The sequence below is a fragment of the Anguilla rostrata genome, chromosome 1 (genome assembly GCF_018555375.3).
Source record: "Anguilla rostrata isolate EN2019 chromosome 1, ASM1855537v3, whole genome shotgun sequence".
NCBI classification, from domain to species: Eukaryota; Metazoa; Chordata; class Actinopteri; order Anguilliformes; family Anguillidae; genus Anguilla; species Anguilla rostrata.
In genome coordinates, this window is record NC_057933.1 from 53,463,074 (window position 1) to 53,486,691 (window position 23,618).

Genomic DNA, 23,618 nt, shown 5'->3' on the forward strand with positions numbered 1-23,618 from the left:
GCTGGAGTGTATGCTGAACTTATGTCAGATGACACACAGTCAGTAGGGACAGCTGGTTTCCATGAAATTGTTTGTGATAGTTAACAGACTGAAGATATTATTGATTTTCATTTATTCATTTACTTATTTGTTTAATGAAATCATTGGATCTTTCTCTTCCATTGTTCCAATACAGAACACGCATGTCCCAGGCTGCCAATTAGTCAAGTGCCAAGCCCACTGCTGTGGGGATTATTGGCCCTGGTGTGCTCAATATTCCCACTCTTCTATTGCAAGACATGTGGAGCAGTCTGTGGAGTGCACCATTCTCAATCCATGTATGAATACCCCTGCACATTCTGGGCCTCAGTCCTCCACCACTACACTCTGCACTATGGTCCTCTTTTGTAATTTATTCGTTTCCCTCGGGTCTGAATAAATTACAAAAAAATAAAAATAAACAAGGGCAGACTGTCCATTTCCAGTGTTGCCAAAACCAGTCAGAACCAGTGTTCTGCATTTCTGTGACCCAGCTCTAAACCGAGACCAGACCTGCTTAAATTTTCCACTGACAGAACACTTTCATCCACACTGTTCAAATGAGGAACAGGGTTGAAAACTATGCATCGCTGTCAAACTGTATCCTTCAATATTTTCTATAAGATAGCAAATAAGAAGGTCAAAAACAAAGCATAAGAAAACCCCAGATAATAAGCTATATATGCAATGAATCTCTAAACTTATTTTGTGACCATCCTTAAGCAATACGGGCATCTTTATTCTTGGATTCATTGTTTAAATGCTGGATGCAGCGACAAAGTCAACTTTTCCACTTTCTCTTTTCTCTTGAAATCAAAATATGTAACAAGGCATTTTTTTGAAAGGGCAGTATTCACATCACAGTAGGTGTAGGTCCCACGGTTTAGTATCGAGACCATGCCAGTGCTGACTGTGACTGGCAGCACTGCAGGGTGACACAATTGGCTGAAGGATCGCCCAGGAATGAGAGTGTTCCAGCTGAAATGATATCATCATGCACTAGCAACAAGGTGCCCACAAGCCTGCACACGAACAGCCTTCCTCTGACTCATGTACGTGCATGCCACACTTGCCAAATGCAAGAAGAGATGGTTGGCATCATATGCTTCAGAGGAGAACACACGCTTGTCTGCACCCTCCCCAATCGATAACGGAGCGCTGATAACACAAATGCTGGACTGTAGCGAGTGCACCTAGCAAAGCTCTGTAGTGAGATATTTTTGTGAATCAATTCTGCAGTTGATCTAGCTGGGTAAATGAACAAAAAGTACTGCAACTCTCACAGGAAGTCAAATCCACGTCATCATTCAGTTTAAAGCACCATCAAACCTACCTCTTTAAGAGAGGCAAGTCATTCCACAGTCATGACAATCACCTATTGACCTTCACAAAAATGTACATTTATGTTTTCCGAATTGGAGAAACTAGGGGCCTTGTGTGGACAAAATCAAAAGGGGTGAGGTGAGGTGAAGTTCGCGTATACAAATTCTGCACGTGTTTTGCCTGAATCTGCCGAACCCAAACACAAAGAACAAAACAAAATAGATTTCCTCAAACCCAAGTAACTTTTTAAAACTGCATCCCTCCTAAACACACTTCATATTAATATAAAGTTTACTTATTAAGGCTTTCATGAACCCAAAGAGGCAGTACAGAGTGATCAGAGAAGACGGAAGATACAAAGGCAAACAGAACAACAGGTGACAGGAAGAGACAGGCAATACAATAGAGGTTTACTGGGGAAACACTTGATGAACACAAGTGCAGTCTGGTAGGTTGCCATGATGTCTGGAGAGCACACAGCTGCCTTGCTGTGAGCACACAAATACAGCACGCAAGCACACAAACCCTGAGCACAAATACAGCACGGAAGCACACAACCTCTGAACACAATTACAGCACTCTGAATGCAAATACAGCACACAAGCTCTGAGCACCAGTACACCAAGCAAGCTCTTAACGCAAACACAGCACACAAGTGCTGAGCACCAGTACAGCAAGCAAGCTCTGAACACAAATACACTAAGCAAGCACACAAGCTCTTAACACAAATACAGCAAGCAAGCACAGCAGCTCTTAACAGATGTACAGCATGCAAGTACACAACTATACAACTACACAAGCTCTGAGTGTAAATACAGCACACAAGCTCTGAAAACAAGTGCTGTCTGGTAGGTTGCCATGAAGTCTGGCGAGCACATAGCTGTCTTGCTCTGATTTCAGGGCAAGTCAGTGTTTAAATTTATGGAGGTACATCATTATATGTAATGTAATTTAGAATAAAAATATTATATCATGATGCAAGACTGAACAATTATGCTGCAATATGATCATGATTTAAAAATACAATATCCTATTTTGCAGTTCAGCACTTTTCGAAGGCAGCATTTTGCTGTCCTCCAGCTAGAAGCGGAATTTGTCACCGACAGCCACAGATTTTAAGATTAGAACAGTGCAGTTAGCGTGGACGTGCCAACATGGTTCCACATGGCCGTTTCGAGCCACATTCAGAGAGCTGGCCAGCAGATCTGCATTATAAACATCCAGCCCAAGCCGATGGCCATTCCCCAATCATAACTCCGGATCCATGCTACGCAGCCTTTAAAGAATGAAGGGGAATGAATATTGCCCCCCCCCCCCCCTTTTTGTAACTAAAATCTTACAAATAGCTTGAGTTAAGCAACATAAATGATTTCTTATGTCTGAAGAAAACATTACAACGAAAATATTTCACTCAGCAAATGTGTGTGTGTGTGTGTGTGTGGATTTATACGGTTTAAAAATATGAGCATAAGCAAACATTTGAGACTTGTGTTTTCATCCCTGTTTCCTGACAGCTCTTGATGGGATAATTGCATCTTCAGAAAGTAAACACTGAGCTTCAGGGGAGCTTCAGAGGGCACAACAGGAGATTGAGTTTTCTCCCTCTGAAAGTCCTGTTCTCATTGGGAAAACTGATGCGGTGGATGTTTATTGATAAACAATCAGTCTAATGTTTTAATTCCGTTCAGACTCTGGTGGTTTTATCACACTCACCGCAGCATGCATATTTTAAGATGAGTTACTGGCTTTGAAATGACATCAGAAACATTGTTTTAGACTGTTCTGAGGCCTGATGGTCGTAGCCTGTGTGTGTCGGCAGCTGGAAACCAGAGCCAAAGCACCACCTGGAAGTTGGTTGAAGGCTGCAATCTTGTGTCATCAATGACACAGCTGAAATGTTATGGTTTGTATAACTCTCCAGTTGAAACCCTTTCAAAAGAAGCTCCTACCAGGTGCTAGTCCTGAGACTTCAAGCACAGAAGTCTCTACATGTACAGGACGCTACTGAACACACAGCCATCAATCCAGCACAAAACACTACGAGCCTCACTGCCTTCGATCGAATTTGTCCATTGTCAAAAAAAATCAAGGGTTTGGAGAACTAGTCAAGTAACATTTCATTTGGTTTCTTAAAAACCCACCGGAAACCATGTTCATCCAGAGCCAAGAGAATCTACTGGTAGTTGTGTGGGCTCTGATGGGTCACAGTTTGGTTATTCAGGAGAGAAATAAAGGAAAAGAAACGCACTCAACTCAAAAGTATGTGAACTTGGGTGGCGGTCCTGCGTTAAATATGCAAAAATGAGATAAGTACCGCACTTCCATAAAATATTTTTTATATATTTTGATTCGGGAAAAACGGTCTTCTTCAGCATGTCAAAAGTAGCAAACAGAATTACAGGTTACCTATCAAATATCGTTCACCTGGCGCAACGGTTAAAACCACATAGCACATAGCAGGGCCAATCACATACAAGAAAACACCAATGGTTACAGCTTGATTATCCAGGACAGAAAAATGGTCGTCCTGTGCAGTTGGCTTCGTTGTTAATTCATTACGTTACTGTACAAAACACCGGCATCACAGATCCCCCTATGGAAACTAAAGAATCCTAATCCATATAACAGAACAGACAAGATTTTCCAAAGCACAACAGGTTTGTCCAATTAGTAACACGCTATAGCACAATGTCATCACCTTCAGCACAATTCCTTGTATCCATTAGTGTTGCAAATTAGAAATGTGTCCATGAGAAAGTTGGAAAATTGGGAAGGGAATATTTCCACCCTCAATTTCAGGGCTGGCTTTCTGAAACTGAACTGACAAGCAGTGTTTGGACCCTCCACCTCTGGAGAAACCTTGCTTGCCCATTACTGTATCCCTTTCATCCTTTCTCAGTTGAAAACGTAGTGAGACAGGAACAGCTCTGTTGAGAAATGAGCACAGGTGCTGTTGCTCCTGGTGCGGTTCCAGCCTCAACTCCCTGGCTCCAACTCCCATGGGGGTCGATGACCGTCTTGATTCTCAAACTCAAGCCACGCAGCACCCCCCACCACGGGATACAGGGGGGATATGGCTGACTTAATGTGCCCCTCCAAACGAAAATGGGCCCTTTGTGTGCCCGATTCCAGGAAAACTCAGAGGGGCAGGAGGACCACTAGAAAATGACGGTGCACTTTATCCACAGAACAGGAAAGCAAGCACAAATGTTCAAGCAGACCCTGCATACTGAGAAACCCCTTTCTGTACCAAATCCAAAAGCACCCAGTGTCTGTGTCAAACCCTGAAAGATGAATTCAGCACTAGGCAGGTGACTGTGAGGGTTGAGTTTGGCTGGGGGCTCTCATACCATTTGCAACCGTAATTTCTACAGATGTTTGTTTTCAACAAGTAATTCATGAAATACATAAGTAATTAGGGATGCGTATGAGAAATAGATGAATCATTGCTCGTTCAATACATGCCTAGTCAATCTTTTTTCATTTCCTCACAAAGGCTATGTGCTCCATTGACTCATTTAACATATGTAAAAAACAAAAAACAAAACGAGAAACACATTCAAATAGAGGATATTCCTTCATCCAATATGAATAGAATAAAGCATATATATATTTTGAAGCACATTTTGATTACAATTTATGTTGGTAAGCCATTTCATAAGCAGGATAATGGCTGAAGGAGTGGGCATTATGCAGTTTTAATGCCCTTTGCTGAGGGAAACTGTCTGAGGCAATATACCTACATGTTGGGCATTCAAACTGTGTAATGTCCAGCCCCTCAGCCATTATCTCACTCATACAATGGCTAATCAACAATTAGCATAATTTTAACCAAAACAAGCATTTCAAAATATGCTATTTTATTGCAATGGAATTGTTTCTTAAGTAGGCCTATTCCAAAAAATATTCCATACCCTACACTACTTGCCAACAAACGCATCAGTCTAGTCTCTTTCTTTTAGCTTAAATACTAAAATGCACTTTGGTTCTGGGTAAAAATGGTCTCACAGCACGTTTTTTATCACAAATAGCTAACTAGCCATCCACTGAACTATATTCAAAACCAAGGCTGTAAACGAAGTTAAGCTATAACTAGACTAGCTACACTTTCATTCAAGCTGGCAATGTTGTATGACATTGTAACTGTTGGTGTGCTAGCTCTTGCAAATCTCCACTTTATTTATCGAGTCAGATCAATTCGCATTAAGCGGTGATTAAAATTTTTCAGTCATCGCCGGGCGTACATGGAAAAATAATGCACCCTAGCCAAACTGTCGTGAATTGGTTTTGTTGGCGTGACTTGAGAATAAAATTCTTTGTATCATATCTGACATTGTGACTGTTTGTGTTTACTAACATTAACACTTTATTATGATGAAAAAAACCAGGCATTTTTGTGCATCGTTGTGCACACCTGTATTTTCTAGTTTGCCGCGCGGCTACGACACGTTCTAAAAATCTATTCTTCCCTATGCATTTTGCCAATCAACTTGGAATCAAGCACACTGTGATTCCTTGATCTGTGAAATAATCTGAAAATCTGAAAATCACCATCTCTACAAGTAATACATAAACCAGTTGCTTTTTGCAGCAGCCTATTCCAGAGTTTGACCGCCTCAGTTGCGCACAGGTGGTTAGAGGCAGAAACAAATTACATGCGAAGCATGAGGACAAACAAAAGCAGCAAAAATAAAAGGGAATGGGGTGAAAAGTAGTAGCAAGGAAGAAGGGGTTTACTGCTTTTTCTTCACTGCAAGGGGTAAAGGCTAACAAAAAACCAGAATGAAGAGCTTCCCGTTTGTATAGACAGTGAATACTATAAGTTTTTATGGAAGCCTCTGACTTGTAACCTGAAGCTCTTAGGTTAGAGGACAGCGAGAGGACAAAACAGATAGACCTTCAGAAATTCATGATGATGCACAGTAAAGCGTTAATTTGTCAGACCACAAAAATCAAGAAGGTGGCAGCAAGTTAATAAAAGCCGAAAAATAGTGAGTACAAAGAAGTGTTATCCTAATCCACGTTATGACAGAATTTAATCACATCACCTACCAGGTTTGGAGGAGAGAAAATCACATGTGAAAGCCACTGTAAGACAATATTCTTGCAAGCAACGAATAATGGAAAAAAACAAGAAATAAATGAACAGGCAAGGTAATGAACACCCCTTATACCACATAATTATATGCAGCAATTTTCTTAATCATAAGAAATGTGCCAAGCGTCATGTTGCAGCTGTGAATCAAGATATTTACCTCAAAGGCAGCCTAAAAGGCAGTTAAACAAAAACCCAGCTGTATCAAACACATACTGTATCATGTTGGCCCACTATATGAGAAAGCATGTTTCTACCACAAGTTCAGGCTAACCCCATCCCCCAAGCCACTGAACTTGGCAGCATGATTTGGTTCTGATCCAATGTTGCCAGGACAGATTCAGCACTACTGTAGTAACTGGTGTCGGTGCTCTGGTTTGGTATTAGCACCCATGTCCCTTGTATCTCCGGTAGCTCTGGTATGAACAGATTTACATACAGCTCCTTGATCAGAGCCGGTTCCAAGAGAGGTTGTCTAGAGTGACATGCAAGCAAAAACAGGAGGGGAAAAATTCTAAATTAAAAAAATGTGCAATCCGCAATTGCTCCCGAGTCAGTTGATTGTGTTCAGGCATCACTGTCATGCTCGCCCGGACATAGACAGACAAGCGGATGGACAGGGGTGCAAGCGGCAGGATGGAAGGGGGTTGGGGATGGAGTTTGTGCTTTCTGATCCTGTTACGGATGAAAAGCCAAAATTGATTGAGTGTCTGCATCCAATCTGGACTCTTCTTTAAAATGTACAACAGGTTTGGTCCATAAACTGTGTGCTTTGAAGAGGAGGAATGCGCATCCTCTTGTGGAGTCTACGGGGGAGGCCAGGGGGCACAGGGAGAGGATTCTCTGCATTATCCCTGCAGGACTTTCCTTCACACGAGACAGCGGAGTTTCTGGTTCTGATTCTGCAAGTATGCTTGGCATAAGCGCAGCCCTTTATCCTCAACCAACACCAACAGGACCCAACCGGAGATGACCTGCTTTGATGTCACGCCCAGATCACATGGGCCCCGACCACAGCTTTTCTGGAAGAATAAGACGGCAGGCCAGATTCCACAGACTAGATAATGGCAAAGAGTTGCAAACAAAAAATCTTAGAAAGCACATTAACGTAGGAATCATTCTGCTGCCACAGGTTGTGTGCGGTCTACTAGTGACAGCATTTGCACACTTTATAGTATGCATTTTAGGCTCTTTGAGAGACATAGTGTATAATGTGGGGTTGGAATGAGGTAGTGTGTACTGTACACACAGGGCCTACAAGAGGCAGTGTTCAGTGTAATGAAAAGTGCAGTGTATACTGTGGATGCTTTACAGCTCATTGTTTTGTGTAGAGCACACTTTGGGGAGGCAGCATTTACCACAGTGAGCAGTGTATACAGTATACACTAGGGCTTGTACAGAGTAGTGTTGAGTGTGTAGTGTGCAGTGTATGGTGTGTTGAATAGAGCACTTGGTATAGTGAGCAGCACACCATTGTGCCCTGGCTGTCCCACAGACCCATTCAAGTTGAAAGCCTGTGAAGTGAATTCAAAATTAAACAGCAGAGAATTCCTGGGCCAGCGGCAATCATGTGGGAGCTTTTTGAGAGCACATCCAAATACACAGTGTACCTCATTCGAGAGCAGTAGATTACAGGAAACTTTGGGCTAAGACAAGCAATCTAAGGATGAGGCACTGTCATCCCATCTGCAATCCCATCTGCAATCCCAGCTGCTCTTGGCAAAAGGATGAATCTGAGAGTGACCTGAGAATCTCCAGGCTCGCTCAAGAGATATGAAGCAGAGCTGACACAGCCACATTTCAAACCGGATGCACAAATTCACACCGCTCATATTCTCTATGCCCATTCTATGTATTTTTTTATTTGAACAAAAAATAACATCCAACATCTCTGAATAATACTAGCGGTTTAAAAATACTAGCTGTTTAAAAAGGAATGAATAGAGTCAGAGGTAGGGCAGAGAAGAAGAAAGAACTGGTATGAGTAGGAGACATTTAAGACTGGAGAAGACGAAGGGAAGCAGGGAGACACAAAAACAGAAACACAATTCACGTTCCAACTCCTATCAGGACATCTTTGTGTTATCCAGGGCAACTAACACAGCTTTCCTTTTTTACATATCATCTGTTTGAATGGCTGAATATTTGCAGCAATTTTACTGTACTTGACAGTTTGCTGTGTGACAGGGGGAGAGCCCCCACTGGCAGTGTGACAGAGGAAGAGCCCCCATTGGCTGTGTGATAGGGGGAGAGCCCCCATTGGCTCTGTGACAAGGGTAGAGCCCTGTTCTGTCACTGGGTTTATTAATGGTGGTCTTGGATCTCTCCCACATAAAGAAGTGGAAATACCAAACCTCTCAGCCGCTGCGAGCTGTCCTGTCATTAACAGGAAACACACTAATAATCTCCATTATTGCCTGTCTGGGAGTTACAGAGCATGCATGAGTGACAGAGAGAAAGAGAGAGGAAGAGAGAGAAAAAGACAGAGAGAGAGTGTGAGTGTGTGTGTGTGTGTGTGTGTGTGAAAGTGGGGGAAGGATAAGAGAAGTGTGAGTGTATGAGCACATGCATGTGTGCGCAGGTATGGACAGTCCAGCAGCCAAAACTGACAATCTGTTGCAGGAGGCTGATAAACCACACAGCTCTCTGAATCTCAAAACCACATGATCCAGGGTTGTGACCCTGAAGCTGGCTCTGTTGTCGGCGGTCTGCAATTTGGGCAGAAGCCTGTGAAGTAATGGACTTGGGTCTGGGCTCCAGAGGAAAATGGAGAGGATCCATATGAGCGGCCCTACCTCAAAGCTAGCACACAACAGGCTCCCTGATAAACCCTGAAACCCATTACTGCTCATTCAGGCCAGACGCGGAGGCTGACGCAAACAACTAAACACTGACACTGAACATCCGTACTGTGGAGCTGTTGTAAGCCTTGATGTTGAACTCTCTGTAGTCTTTCCTACAATCTGTAGCTGATCCGAGCCCACCTGGTCCAGCACCACTGAGCTGACCCGTACTGTAGAGCAAACTGAGATCAGCCTTACCTGCACCGTGGAGCTGATCTCTGCAGCGAATCCCCCGGTCACTGGAGCTTCATGGCTGACGAGCAGCCGTCCCGTCTTCACCACCGACTAGAAAAAAAAGCAAAATGCACCCAGTTTTACAACCACTCACAACAAAAATGCATTCATACTGCACCAAGGATGAATGACAGCATACATACATACATTCATTCAAATACACTCACATAATCATAGACATACACTCTAGCCCTTATATAAGCGCTCTCTCAAATTCCCACTTTCACTCTTTCTGATTCTCTCTATTACATACCACACACACATTCACATTCATTACTGCCTCTTCTAAAAAACGCATATCTTCCTTTTTTGGGGGGTGAGTGCGCCATCATTATTAGCAATGGCAGCTGGGATCCTATTGTATTTCATATCTATGGCAATGATACCAATTAATAGAACCTTCACATGAAGGTCCTGTGGCGTGTGTTTTTAATGGAAATGCAATCCTAGCAACTGCAGAAGCAAAAAAGGATGTGACATCAGTGATACCTCACTGTTTCTACAGGGCTGCGACCCTGGCAGAGCCGAGCATGCCAACTAATCCTGTTTTCCAAGGCGAAGGACCATCACATCGCATCAGTAAACACTCGGCCTTTGTGCACGGTCACCTGCTTCCGAGGTGTCATACTAACACCTAAGTCACTGGCACACAGCGGTCAACACCTGGAGAACTAACACACAAGAGGGGTCTGCTGTTAAACTGTCTATTGGTTATTATGAATGACATTTATTTTTCTTCTCCAGGCAGTGCAGTCTGGGAAAAAGGGGGTAGCAGGGAACAAAAAAAAGATGAACCAATGACAGACTTGTATATATATTTATGAAACAATGTCATCACTGTGATGTAGAGAGAATGTAAAAATCGACCACTCACTCAAAACCCCATCTCTTTATTTGCACACCTACATGTATATACGTAAATGGAAGACTGATGAAAAAATATGAAAATATAAGTTTGGGTGAACTAACCCAAAATACACAAGAGTGGCTACGAGTCAAAGATTTGGAAATATCTAGAGGACAGATATCCATCTCCCTGCTGTTCCTTCCTCACAGGGAAGTGGGGGGATTACTGCAGCCTTGTTCTGACTTAAGCTCAGGACAATAGGTGACATTTTCTGGTCAGAAGAGGGGGCGGGCAGGGTGATTTGATGCAGTATCGTCTTACCGGACAGAAAGGCCACAGGCTGCTCTTTAAGATAGTGCTGTGGCAGTGTCTTTCCACTCTGGGTTTATTCCACGCCTGTAATCTCTCTGTAATTATATCCACAATGTTCCCTATGTTTGGCTGCCCTGTGGCCGAGTGGCACCAAGGTCCAGCCCTGATCATTTAACCTTCAATCTGCTACAGACAGCAGGTCGACACGTATGTGCACATACACATGCACATTAGCACGCGCACACACACACACAATATACACTTATTTTTACTCACATTTACACACTCACACATACACCTGAATTTGGGCACACACAAGCAAAAAGGAAAAACGTTTTTCCTCTTACAGTATGATTTCCACGAGCATCAAACAGTGCTATTGCATTCACACATGCAAGTGTAATTTAAAATGACTGTTGTTATTATTATTCTTTGCGTTCAATTATTTTCGAATGCCAAGGTTGTGTATGTGCACTTGAACTGTGTATGCGTGTGTATACAGAGAGTAGGAATTTTGGGCTGGGAAGAAGGGAGGTAGAGAGACGATTACGGCTGAAGGTAAACTGTCCTTTTGCCAAATTAAACAGACTGCACGTCAGGCCAAGTCTGCTTGATAAAACCGCCATGGGCTAATATTTCAGAACAATTTCCTATACGAAGCAGGGCTCAAGTGCAGCTGTACGAAGCACATCAGCCACACAAGGCAAAACAAGCTCTTATACACAGCTCTGCATGTGAACGTACCAGGGTCCTCTACAAGAGGGTTAACATTAACATACAGTACACAATCACAGGAAAGATGAGACGGTCTGTTCTGTTTCGAAAATCACTTCAAATTCACTTTCTATTAGCAGCTCAATAAGAAGAATAAAAGTCCAAGGCAACAAGGTCCTTTGTAGGTAGTGAGAATAACCTTGAATACAAACCCAGAAGAGGGAGCCAATGCAACGACCTATAGAAAGGAGTGTGAAATACCGTGAGCAGCAGGAGACGTGGGTAGGAAATCTGGCCGCCACACACGCACTGACCGACCTCAGACCTCACATCTCTGCCATCTGCTGAGACGGCTTCACTGACAAAAGGCTTTTCTGCCCGCAACCGCACACCCAGGAGCAGCTCTCAGAGCCCTGGATCTGCACACTGAGAGCTGTGTGTGGGAGCAGGCGCAGGGGACCGGGACCTTCCCTCTTCCAGCCCAAGGGCCCAGGCGTCTCTGCGTGCAACGAAGGCCTCTGGAACGTCGTTTCCATGGAAATGACCCATCGCCCAGATGAAGCTGGAGGTTGAGTGCGACGACCGCGTCCGCACTCGAGCTCACATATGGAATGCCATCGCCAGGCAAGGCTGGGGGGGTGCAGCATTGCTAGGGGAGTCCCTGCCGTCGTCTCGTTAAACGCTAATGAGGGAAATCATTACGTTTGCGCCTCTGCATGGCTTTGCATGCAGCAGTAAATGCCAGTGCTGAAACAGCATCTCTGAGGCCAACAGCATCTCTCTGACACTAATCCCAGCCTCAACTCCTCAACCTCAGCAGAACTCCAGTTACATGTGCACATGCAGAACAATACACTAAAAACAACACAGACACGTTTTCACACATGCACGCACGCATACACACACACAGGTAAGACATTCCAAACTACATGTAAAAGATCAGGCATGTCCAGGTTTTAAATTTAACAAAAAAAAAAAAAAAAAAGGATAAACCCATTGGCTGACAGACAGGGAGGTACCCACACTGACCCCATTTCTGATAGACAGCAGCCTGACAGTATTTATATAAAGCTGAAGGTTTGAGAATGGACAGAATGGCTCCTATTGTGTGGACCTAGGAGGACATCCAGCCCAAAGCCACATCTGCACATTTTTCTATTTTTTCACCCCCCCAGACAAAGAAGCCCGCGCACACACACACACACACACACACACACACACACACACACGTTCATACACAAAACCTGACACTGCTTTTCCTATATCAGTCCGACAGCTACAACACAGGAGCTCAAAGTTTATGGTGTGCAATTGGTTCTAAACTTCTGACGTATATCAAGGACAAAACATTCAGTTAACATGTAATTCTCATGTTAATGCCGTCTGTGCTGGGATCTCATTCCTGATACATGGAGAGTATCGCCAGTTCTGTTTTTCTTTTTTAATTCAGATTTACATCTGAATGCAAAGCCATTTGCTTTTGTCTGCCACCTTTGGCCAAAGCAACAGACAAAGCACCCAATGCCATAACTGCAACAAAGTGCAAAGTGAAGAGTAACTGAAAGCATCAGAGTAAATAGACAGAAACACAGATATTGAGCATGAAGCATGAAGATAAATTCAAGGTGGACAAAATGACATGACGTGCACAGACATTTTGGCATGATAGCCGTAGCTACTAATCATAATGCCTCATAACTGGAAAAGTGGTTCACAGAGACTGGAGTGTGTTCTACGTGCCGCAGAGCCCGGGCATCTGGACACTATGGTGGATTCAGTGGTACATAAGAGGAACATGAAGGCTACAGTGGTCTGAGGTCAGTAGTCAAAATGCCCGGCTGATAGGACCTACAGGGTAGGATACAGAAGTGTACAGAAGGACAGGGGATTGCACGTCGGCAAAGGAGAACAGTGGCTACAGCTAATGAAGCTAACATGGCATTCTAACGAGATATTAACAAATTACGCCACGTTGCTCATCTCTGCTCTGAGGGTGTGCAGAAGCAAGCAGACAGAAAAGGAGACAGGAAAGAGGGGAGAGCGAAAAAAGGAGACAGTGAAAGAGAGGGAGAGGAAGGTGAGGCTGACAGGCCTGAGGGCAATAGCTTATCAAAAGGGCACAGCTCTACAGAACCCCAGACACTCCTCTGCAGATCCTGTGCTCTGTGCTGACACTCTCCTTTACACAGGGAAATAATCTGCTCCTCTCCCCTGCATCTCTCAGACACAGACAGGCAGACAGCATGAAGAGGGAAAACAGACAGGCAGGCAAGCGTGCAAGGGCATGTGTGCACACACACACACACACACACACAAACAAGCATGCACACTCGTTCACGTACACACACATATACACACACACTGCTGAATGCTTCCCACCATCAGAAGACAACTGGCGGCGCTTCTCTGACATGTACTAATTGTGGTCTGGCTCTCATCCCCGAAGGTTCCGGAATGGAGGATAGGAATTCTCAGTGAAGAAGGTTCCGGACTCGATGTGTGGCAGGACAGTTTTCCTGAGTCCAACACAAGCCTCTTCATTTACCCTTCAGAGCGAGACTTTAATGTGGCAGACTTGAGCACAAAATCATAATGTAAAGTTGCCACACAGACAGTGGTGAAGGCATGCATGAGTGCATGAAGTCAGTGCCACAAAAAATCCACTGAAGACAAATCACATGCCTTCAATTAAAAAAAGGCACACACTAATAGCAACAAGCAGATGTGCTTCAGGGTGGAATCCAAGCAAAGCAAAGCCTGCAGCTTTTCTGTCTCACTTCACTGTCTACTGGTACAATAGCTACTTGCTATATGTCTGACAGATGATGTTCCTCAAAAATAACCTTGTGGAAATGCGCTGCCCTCCATCACTGGTTCCCTGGACTGTGACATGACTGTCTCAGAGTGAAGGATTTGAAGGAGGGGGCTACAGTGTTGGCTCTCTGTCCCTCTCCCAACCTCCTGCAGGTCAGGGTTTGAACTGGGGCAGCCGCAGTGATGGCCTCAGTTTAGGACTCTGTGCAGGGCTGTCATTACCTCTTGCCACTTGGTGAGCAGAATGGCATGTTTAGTGATGTTCCCACGCACACCCAGTATAGCCAGCACCGCTGCCCTCTCATCTACCGTCCACAACTCCGCCCACGGCCACACCCACACACGGCTCCACTCAGACCTACTGCCGGACCCTGGCTCTACAGGTCACAGTGGACATACATAGATGGCTGTATTCATGCGCGCGCACTTGCATACACAATTAGACTCAAGCAAACACACTGCCTGGGCAGACAACAAACACACAGTGAGACACACATCCAAACATGACACACACTGCCCAGCACAGACAAAAGATAGACAGCGGTGCACACACCTACAGACACAACATGATGGAGACTAAACAAAACATGACATGCAAATGGTAAGGACAGACAACACAAAACCAATAAACACTCACAGAGGCAAACAGACGTATGCACATGCCCACAGACAGACAGATAGTCAGACAGACCGAGAAAGAGAAAACACAGAGAAGCTGGATGCCAAGGACTCTTTTCCCGGTTAGTATTAGTTACAGTTGAAAGAACACATTTTGGGTGAAATTGTCTACTGGTATTTGGAGTTCTTGCACACTTCAACAGCTGTCAAGGGCCTAAGGCCAGCCCTCACGGATGCAAACATTTTGAAACACTGGTAAAACGGATCCCTCTATGGCTAAATCACTCTATATAGCTCCATTATAAACGGGTGTGCGCACACACACACACACACAGTATATCACACTAAACACACAGTCGTTCATGACTGTTTACCAAGCACAGCCTTAATGAAAGCTCTGCCTGTACTGCGCGCAGTAAAAGCAAACCGCTGTTCCGAAGCGCTCGTTTGTGAAAACATACAGATCTAAAAGCTAATCCACAGGCCCATCCATCAAACGCGACAGGAAGCCAGAATTTAAATCCCAACGACAGACGAGACGGATCTGAGGGCGGCGATTGTCTTCGCGCGTTCGCAGCCCTGTAATGGAAGGCCGACCGCAGGGGTCGTAACTCATGTAAATCACGTGACCGGCTGACAAATGGCCACCCTGTGCAGCTCAAATTCTTCGGTCTGCTCATCAAAAAGCGGCAGGGCAGAAGCAATTAGCGAGGGGCGGGCCGAACGAGGAACGGGAGGCAGGATAAATCACTGCGTACACAAGCATCCTTCAGAGACGACAGGCCACACACCAGGGGGAGGAGACTCGACAGAGACACAAATAACTAAAAACATCCCCAGAAAGTCACATTAAACTGAATTCATTGCAATTAAACCATGTAACACTTTTTCACTAACATCTAACGCCAGTGGGGAGGCATCCACACATAAACCCAAAACCAGCTACAGATGGCCACCCACTTGTTATGCCATGAAACTCCTGCAAGTTTTGTTTTCCGTGGAGAGAAACTGGTTTTGGTGTATATATGGATTCAGGTGTACCTTACTAGGCATAGATATAGTGCAACTGGCTTACCTTAACAGCCTTATACAATGTGCAGAGAAGATGAACGTACTGGTTTACTTTACTGTGTGTGTCCGGTGCGGAGAAAAACTAGGGACATTAGGAGCTGTGTGAAAGTGGTTTACCTTACGGTGCACATCGAGCATGCAGTGAAACATTTCACTGTGTCTGTCTGACGTGGAGTGAAATTTTAGGAGTGCAGTGGAGCTGGTGAAAGTGTATGAGTCAGTGCCGTGTTCAGAGTTCTCCGCCTGTCCTGGCTGACTCCTTCCTTTCTGCGGAGCAGATGGATTTCTGCGTCTGTGCGTCCCGACCGGATTCCCAGGGGTGCGGATCTGGGCGAGCGGGAGCAGTGATCACGACATCGCAGGAAGCTGTTAACCCTGGGTTCCTGCCCTGTGACTCAGACGCGAGTCCACCATGCTAACTTGCAATTATGCATGGAGCTCTGGCCAAAATCACCGGGACAGCGTACCAGTGGCGTCTCACCACCGCCTACGCATTAGTGACAAAGGGAGTGGAGGTCAGGACACAGGACGAACGGACGCGCACGCACACACGCACACACATTCACGCACACACATACATACAGATGCGCACACACACGCATCTGTTTTAATGGCAGATCTCCTCAGACATTAATCACAAAAAGGATGGGAGGAGCCTGCTGCAAATCTGAAATCAGTTTAGTTATATTTCCAAATCACTCTGACCTTATTTTATTGGTGTTTCAGTTCTAGGGAACAAAAAGAGTTTGCATTGGGCAAGTTGTGCCTCGACCACTGGATTTCCCTCTTTGTTTAGTTAAAAATACCGAGCAGAGTAAGACTACCGCATGTCACCTTCCTTCCTCCAACTTCGGAAAAATATGGAAAAGAGCCTTTTTTTCTCCTCAAACGAATAAAGGGGCCACTTGTTCAGCAGAGTTTGTTGTTTTTAATGCACCCTTGACGATTTGATGAATTCAGCAAACGTAAGCCCTGGCTCTCCTTCCAACCGGTGACACAGTAATGGAATGTCAGCAATCTCACCAGTCAAGCCAAAGAATTGTGCTGGCAGCTGAGCCTCCTGTGCTATGGCTCTCTCTTTTGTCATCTGCTTTTATGCTCATGCACATGGCCTGTGTGCACATGCACGCCCTCACTCTTGAATGCATACACGCGTCCACACACACACACGCATGAACAGACTCAAGCATACACGCTCACATGTAAGCACACATGCCCACACACACACACTCATACACACACACACAAACTCAAGCTTGCCCACTAAAATGCACGCACCCACGCACGCGCGCACACATGCACCCCCCCCCACACACACACACAGACACACGCACAATCTCATACACACACGCACAGACTCAAGTACACACAGACACACACACACACACTCATACACACAGACTCAAGCAAGCAAGCTCGCACGCTCATTCGTACACACACGTGCTCCTACACACACAGACATGCATGCACGCACACACACACACTCATACTCACAGCCCTGCAGGTCTCCTGCAGCAGGGAGGAGATCACAGCCTTTGAGCATTAGCACGCCTGTCATTTCTGCATAATCCGCACTGATCGCAGGCCAGCTGTGAGTGTGCGCAGCACGTGTGCACCACAACCATCTGCATCACGCTACACCTGCACAACAGCATGCGTAGCAAGCACATTCTAACAGCTGAGTGCATATAGGCCAGTTCACATACAGGACAGAATCACAGCTAGCAGCAACCACAGTCACTTATTATTAATAATATTATTATATTTTCAAAACTGTTGAATATTGGCTTGATAAAAAGCCAATTCTTTTTTATGTCCATAAAAATATATAATTTTCCTTTGGTAACTTTAATGTAAACAGGTTTTATAATTGTAAAGTAAGTGCAAGTGTCTGTAGATTGTGTTACAGCATAAGTAGCAGGGAGCGGGAGGCGTGGCCTGTAGCGGTCGCTCTAGGTCGGCGGTTGCCCTGCCTCCACACTCTCCAGGCAGGGTTCGGATTACGCTCGCGCTTGCACTCGCGCCCACTGCAAAGAGGAAAGCTGGACCAGCTCTGAGAGGCCACCCCGTAATTTTCCACCGATACGGAGACCAAAAATATTATAGCTGTGGAAAGCACAGCGCCATGTTTAAGCTAACGAGCGCACATGAGCTCTCCCCCCATATACCACACCCCCGTGTGACTGGTGTTAACGCAGTAATTGCATACGTTGGTTTTAGTGATAAATATTGAGAGGGATAAAACCCGGCCTCCAGCCTTTCTTCTGCTGCCATTTCCCCCTGACTGCTTACAGGGCCCAATGCCACTGCGCTCCTCTGTCAGCAGAAACCTTGTGACTGGCAGCTTTCTCCCACAGGCCTCAGAGTAACGTGCCTGCTGTTTATTTAGGGCCAGAGCTGGACACGGTTCCACCCTTCACCCAAAAAATGAAAGAAAAAAAAAAGTATAATAAGGGGCCGAGTCCCTCCCTCCATCACCCTTTAGGCAAACTGTGACAACTACAAAATCTCATCACTCCTCCAAGAAGGCCTATCATTTAATCCAAATAAATCTGTAACTTTTCAAACTCTGGTTGACAGGGAGATAGACACACACACAGACAGGGGGTGACCGCCTGCTGAGGTGACTCAAAGTTCTCATCCTGATCACAACCTGACCAATACATTCACTAATACAGGCCTGCAACGCTCAAGGAGGAGAGACACAGCTAATGAAGAAACCATTCAAACAGCTGCAACATGCTTGTGTATGAGTGCGAGTGTGAGAGAGTGTGTGTGTGTGTATGTGTACATACAGTTTGTATATTAAAACTAGAGCTGTTAAACAATTAAGTAAAAATAACTGGCTTAATGCAGAGTTTGCTGTGGTTAATCAAGTTTTTTTAAATGGAACCAGAATTAAAGTTTTCAACTGAAGAAAAACATGGAATATTCAAAGCCAAAAAAATACAGGAACAAGGTTCATTGTGTACTAGCATCTTAGCCAAAATCAGAACAATGCCAAATGTAAGCTCTCTAACTGACACTGGCCAATACTCAATTTAGTAGTCACAGCTGCTTCGCTTGTTCTTTCTACTGAGCCTGGATGCACAGGACAAATTTTCTGACCAGGACAACCATACTGTGATGCATCAAAGTTCAGTCTATGGGACTACTATTAAATTTTCTTGGAAGAACAAAGTTTGCCAAAAAAAAACTCTGTCAGAGATTACTAGTCATTTCTATTGGGTGATGCTGTGTTGGTTCTCCCTTGATCAAATATGCAGGTGGCAATTCCTTAGTGCTAAAGCACAGATCAGCATTTTGACAGGAAAGCACAGCTAGAATTTCGGAAATTTTCCTTAACTAACGTTAGCTCAGACAGGCCAGCAACGGTCTGTACCTGCAATGTGACCATCTCTCTTGACGTAGCCTACGAAGTTCAAACACCACCCCCTGGCCCCATATACTACAGCCGGTGGTCCACTTTCAAAGTCCAGAGGTCCACTTTTATCCTATCTTTCACTCATACAATGATGTGCAAGAACACCTGGAGACAATAACATAACACAACCATGTACGCCTATATATGCCTCCATGAATGTTGTGAGTAAAACAAGCTAGAATTACACAAAGCTGGCTACGGCCATGAAATTATCATCATAGAATTAAGGCAAGTGAAACAATATTGAAGAAACACCTCACTATATAATGTGCTATTTGCCTGGACAAATAGGAATAGCTTAGCTGATGCTTGCTAGATATAAGATGGGTGTATTTATGATAATATCGAAAGATCAGGATTTCAGAAACCAAATTAAAGGTTACTTAGTACTAATTCTCCAAACCTGTACCTTTCAATATAATGTTATCTAGCCAACTTGTCTACAGTATGTGTCCATCTTGCCAATGGTTGGTGGAATTGCTCTTGTGACAACAATCAGCTTAGCAGACTGCATTGCCATATACGTCCGTTTATCTTTATATACTCTTGGTAACTCAAGAGCCAGCTGACCTCTCTGAGATACCTCCAGTCACATATTGCGAACAGTGCAGAGAAGCCACAGCAAGAATGTTAATTAAAATTTCTTTTTGTTTTCTGGTAAAGGGCTCAGGAGAAAATACATCTGTGAAGCAGAAAGTATGAGCTAAATTTGTGATGGAATTTTCTTGACAGTGAATAGCCATCTCATTTCTTCTAACTCATATGTATGATTTTAGAAAATAAACTGCCTCTACATTCTTAGAATGATTACAATGCTGAACAAATAAAAGATGGGATAAAGGATATATTTTGAAAGCTTTTCCTGTACAATTGGTAGACATACGCATTTACCATTTATGATTGCTCGCCAGTTCAGAGGACAAGCACATGGATTTATGATTTGTCCACCTCTTACATCAACATATGGCACACTATTCAAAAAGCGCTGATTATCTCCATCATTATTCGTCAAAGGAGACACTTGTAGGGTCATCTTTGTGGAAATCGGAATTATGGGAAATGCCTTGAGTGCACTGTAAATTAAGAGTCAAGGCTTTTGAATTAATGCATTAACTTTAACAGTCCTAATCAAAACAGACAGAGACAGACGAGAAAGCTTACATTGTTAAAAAGTTCTAAAGCATTTCTGTGCTTTATTACTTCAGAACGGAAATGGCATGCCATGAATAGGCACACACATGGTGATAAGAAACATACCAAATGCTGTCGTAAAAGTTTTTTTTGTAGTTATTTTTCTTCTACAGCTACGCTACATTTGGAAAGCTTCAAGGGTATAAGAACACAGCAGTATTGTTGGCCGCTTGACTCAGTACCTGTCCTCCAATTTCACCTTTCCATACAACTGTCAATCAGCAATACACCACTTTACCAAGAGGAGACACATGGAGCACAAAGCTTGAGCAAAACTTTGATCATCATATTTTTTCATTTGTTTGCATTACCTTGCCAAACACACATCTTTATCGCTTACAGATGGACTTCTCTCTGGAGGCCTAAATTGGACGCTGCACCTCCTGGCAGTTTGATTTGCTGACCGAGTGGTGACCTGCAGCTAATGCAACCCTTCTGCCTCCAACCCCCGACACCTCACTCCCCCCTTCCTTCCTCCCTTTCACTCACTCCGCGCCCCACACCCACATGTTCACTCGCTCTGCCGGTCACGTCTGCACCTGAAAGCACTTAATGGAGAGATTAAATGATTAATTAAGTAAATGTGATGCGTGGTGTCGAGAGGTCTGGTGTCGTGTTCCAGCAGATTCCCTGTGTCCGCCCAATGCCCCTGCGTCTGGAGCACATTCACACGGTTTTGACTTTTTCAGTCCCCTACACTTGGCATATGAGCAAGATGGCTCTGGTTTCCCCTCTTGAAGCAGGACCTGCCGGAAAAGCCCCTTTGTTGCATGTCTGGATGCTCTAAGGACAGGACGGGGTTAATGACAGAATTCGTCATCATGACACGAGAGCTCATATTTCACACAGTGCAATTACACTTCACAATCATACTTTCCACAGAGAAAGTGCAGAAAAGGTTAATCCCAAAAAACGTTAATATTACCATCAGTGACACGGTGATTTAGAAGGCTGACATTTCTGCTTGTCTCTATTGGATAATGACTTTTAGGCTTTATTTTATGAGAGTGCCATGTTGTGTTGCCTAAGAACCAGAACATGGAAATCACTTTGCCATAAACTGTTTCTACAGCATCTCGACTCAGAGGAGACGTCCCACCTGTGCGCAGACAGACAGCTCCTAGAGCTTCACAGAAAACTATTTCCTAAAGGGTTCCTTGAAACACCCACCTCAAAAGTCCTTTTTCAAAAGTCCCCGTTTATGAAAAAATGGTGTTTGGCAATCTACTTCTTTTGCTGAATAGTGTCAAGAAAAACTTGAAACAGAATGAAAAAGCTAAATTTGTACAAACATATGCACCCCCTCAGGAGGACACACACACATATGCACACGGGCACTAACTGACTAATAAAGATTTTATACTACTGGAAGTCAAAGTTGAGATAAAAGTTTCATGAAATTGTTCTTATGGGATAGCTCATATTGTAAATACAGATAAAAAATTTAATTTAGAAAAACAATTGTAAAGCGTTTTGGATATATAAATATATAGATAAAAGAGCTATATAAATGCAGTTCATTTACCATTTACCATAATTGGCAAAAAAACATATTTCATTTCTGAACAGATATAATTCAATACAAAATAAGTGGGCCCTTGAAAGTTAAAAAACTCATGCCAAATGTCCAGGGATTCAGGACAGTCCTAAAACTTTCCTTTAAAGGGACCCAGAAATGCCACTTAATCTACGTCCTACAGCACGAATCAACTACGGTCTTGGAGAGCACCAAAACCAGCAAGGTTTATGGTTCTGGACTTTAGAGACTGTGGATTTGCCGGTTCAAATCCCAGGTCAAGGCACAGCGGTGATACTACAGCCCTTGGGCTCGACCCGCGTTGCCCCTGTGACATTTGGAGTGCTGGCTGAAAAATGAGCTCATTGAGAAACGAGCCCTAACCGCAAGGGATTCCAGAGTGGTGAGAGAATGGTGTTTCGCACCACCATGCCATGGCTAGCGCATGAGCTGATGGAGGGCCAGGCAATGCTGCTCATGTATGAAAACAAATAAAATAAATAAATAAATAAACCCCCCAAAATAAACAAATAAAAAACCCAAAAACAGCCACAAGGTCCACTTTGGATGGGCTAGGGGGCCTCATCTTCCCTGCAGATGAGTAAGCCAAACGACATGATTACACGTTTTCTATTGAAGTTGGCTGAGCAAGACAGTTACATAAAGAATAAAAAAAACTTTATTATTAAATATTACCAAAAATGTGTTTTTAAAGAAAAGAACATTTTGTATCAAAGTGAATGTAATGTGGTTTTTGGTCATACAAGTTCTTTTCTGAACCCTCTTGATGTAGAATTGGTGTATGATCACTACGTACACATTCACTCAGAAGGGCAAAGCACATGTTTAGGGCCCTTAAATCTCTGTCCTTATTATTTTCCACAATGCAATGAATGAGCAGTAAATTTTCATATCAATGAAACAGCGTGATAAGCAAAGCCACAGCCCATGCATGACGATATAAGGAGTGTCGGATTATTCATCCTTTCAGTTTCCCCACAAGGTTTCCATTATTCTTCTGATTTATGCCAGCTAGCACTTTATCCAATTAGAGGCCGCAAATGCGGAGCTTTGGGGAATACTGGCATCCTGAGTGGCTGTAATATGACTGCTTGCTGTACCGCAGCACCGCCAACTCGCTAGTCTCAACGCGCTTTGCTTCAGTGTGTACCTAACCCTGGACACAGTGAACGGAAAGAAATACAAGCGCGAAAATGGCTTTTGCTTCTGGTGTTTTTTAAGGTGGCCCTTTAATAAGGTGGACCTCACCATAGGGGTACCCTTAAGCCTGTGATTGAAATGGCATGCATAATATCCTCCACCTCACCCCAACCCACCCAGGAACCACTCCTGTGTGGAATAGAGCTAGCAGGCACCATAAGAAAACAGCATCTGCTGCCCTTCTTTGTCAATTGACGCATCTTCATTACCTCCAACAAACAGAGGCTGTTTACACACACGCACGCACACACAAGTACATGCTAATGCCTCAGAGGACCTCCTCATTTATTACCAGTCTAAGCCAAAAGCCTTGCATCACCATGAGGCGAAAGGCCCAGGACTATGAAACGTTTTAAATGGGAGCTGAGGCCAGGAGG

General features: G+C 44.1%; 1 protein-coding gene across 1 annotated transcript in view; it reads right to left on the minus strand.

The window, feature by feature from the left end:
* The window catches only part of bckdhb (branched chain keto acid dehydrogenase E1 subunit beta), a 57,111-nt gene that overhangs the window by 5,473 nt on the left and 28,020 nt on the right, over nucleotides 1-23,618 (minus strand). Inside the window, exon 9 of the mRNA XM_064342473.1 lies at nucleotides 9,478-9,564. Coding sequence (XP_064198543.1) covers nucleotides 9,478-9,564 — 87 coding nt within the window. The remainder of the gene's footprint in view (nucleotides 1-9,477; nucleotides 9,565-23,618) is intronic.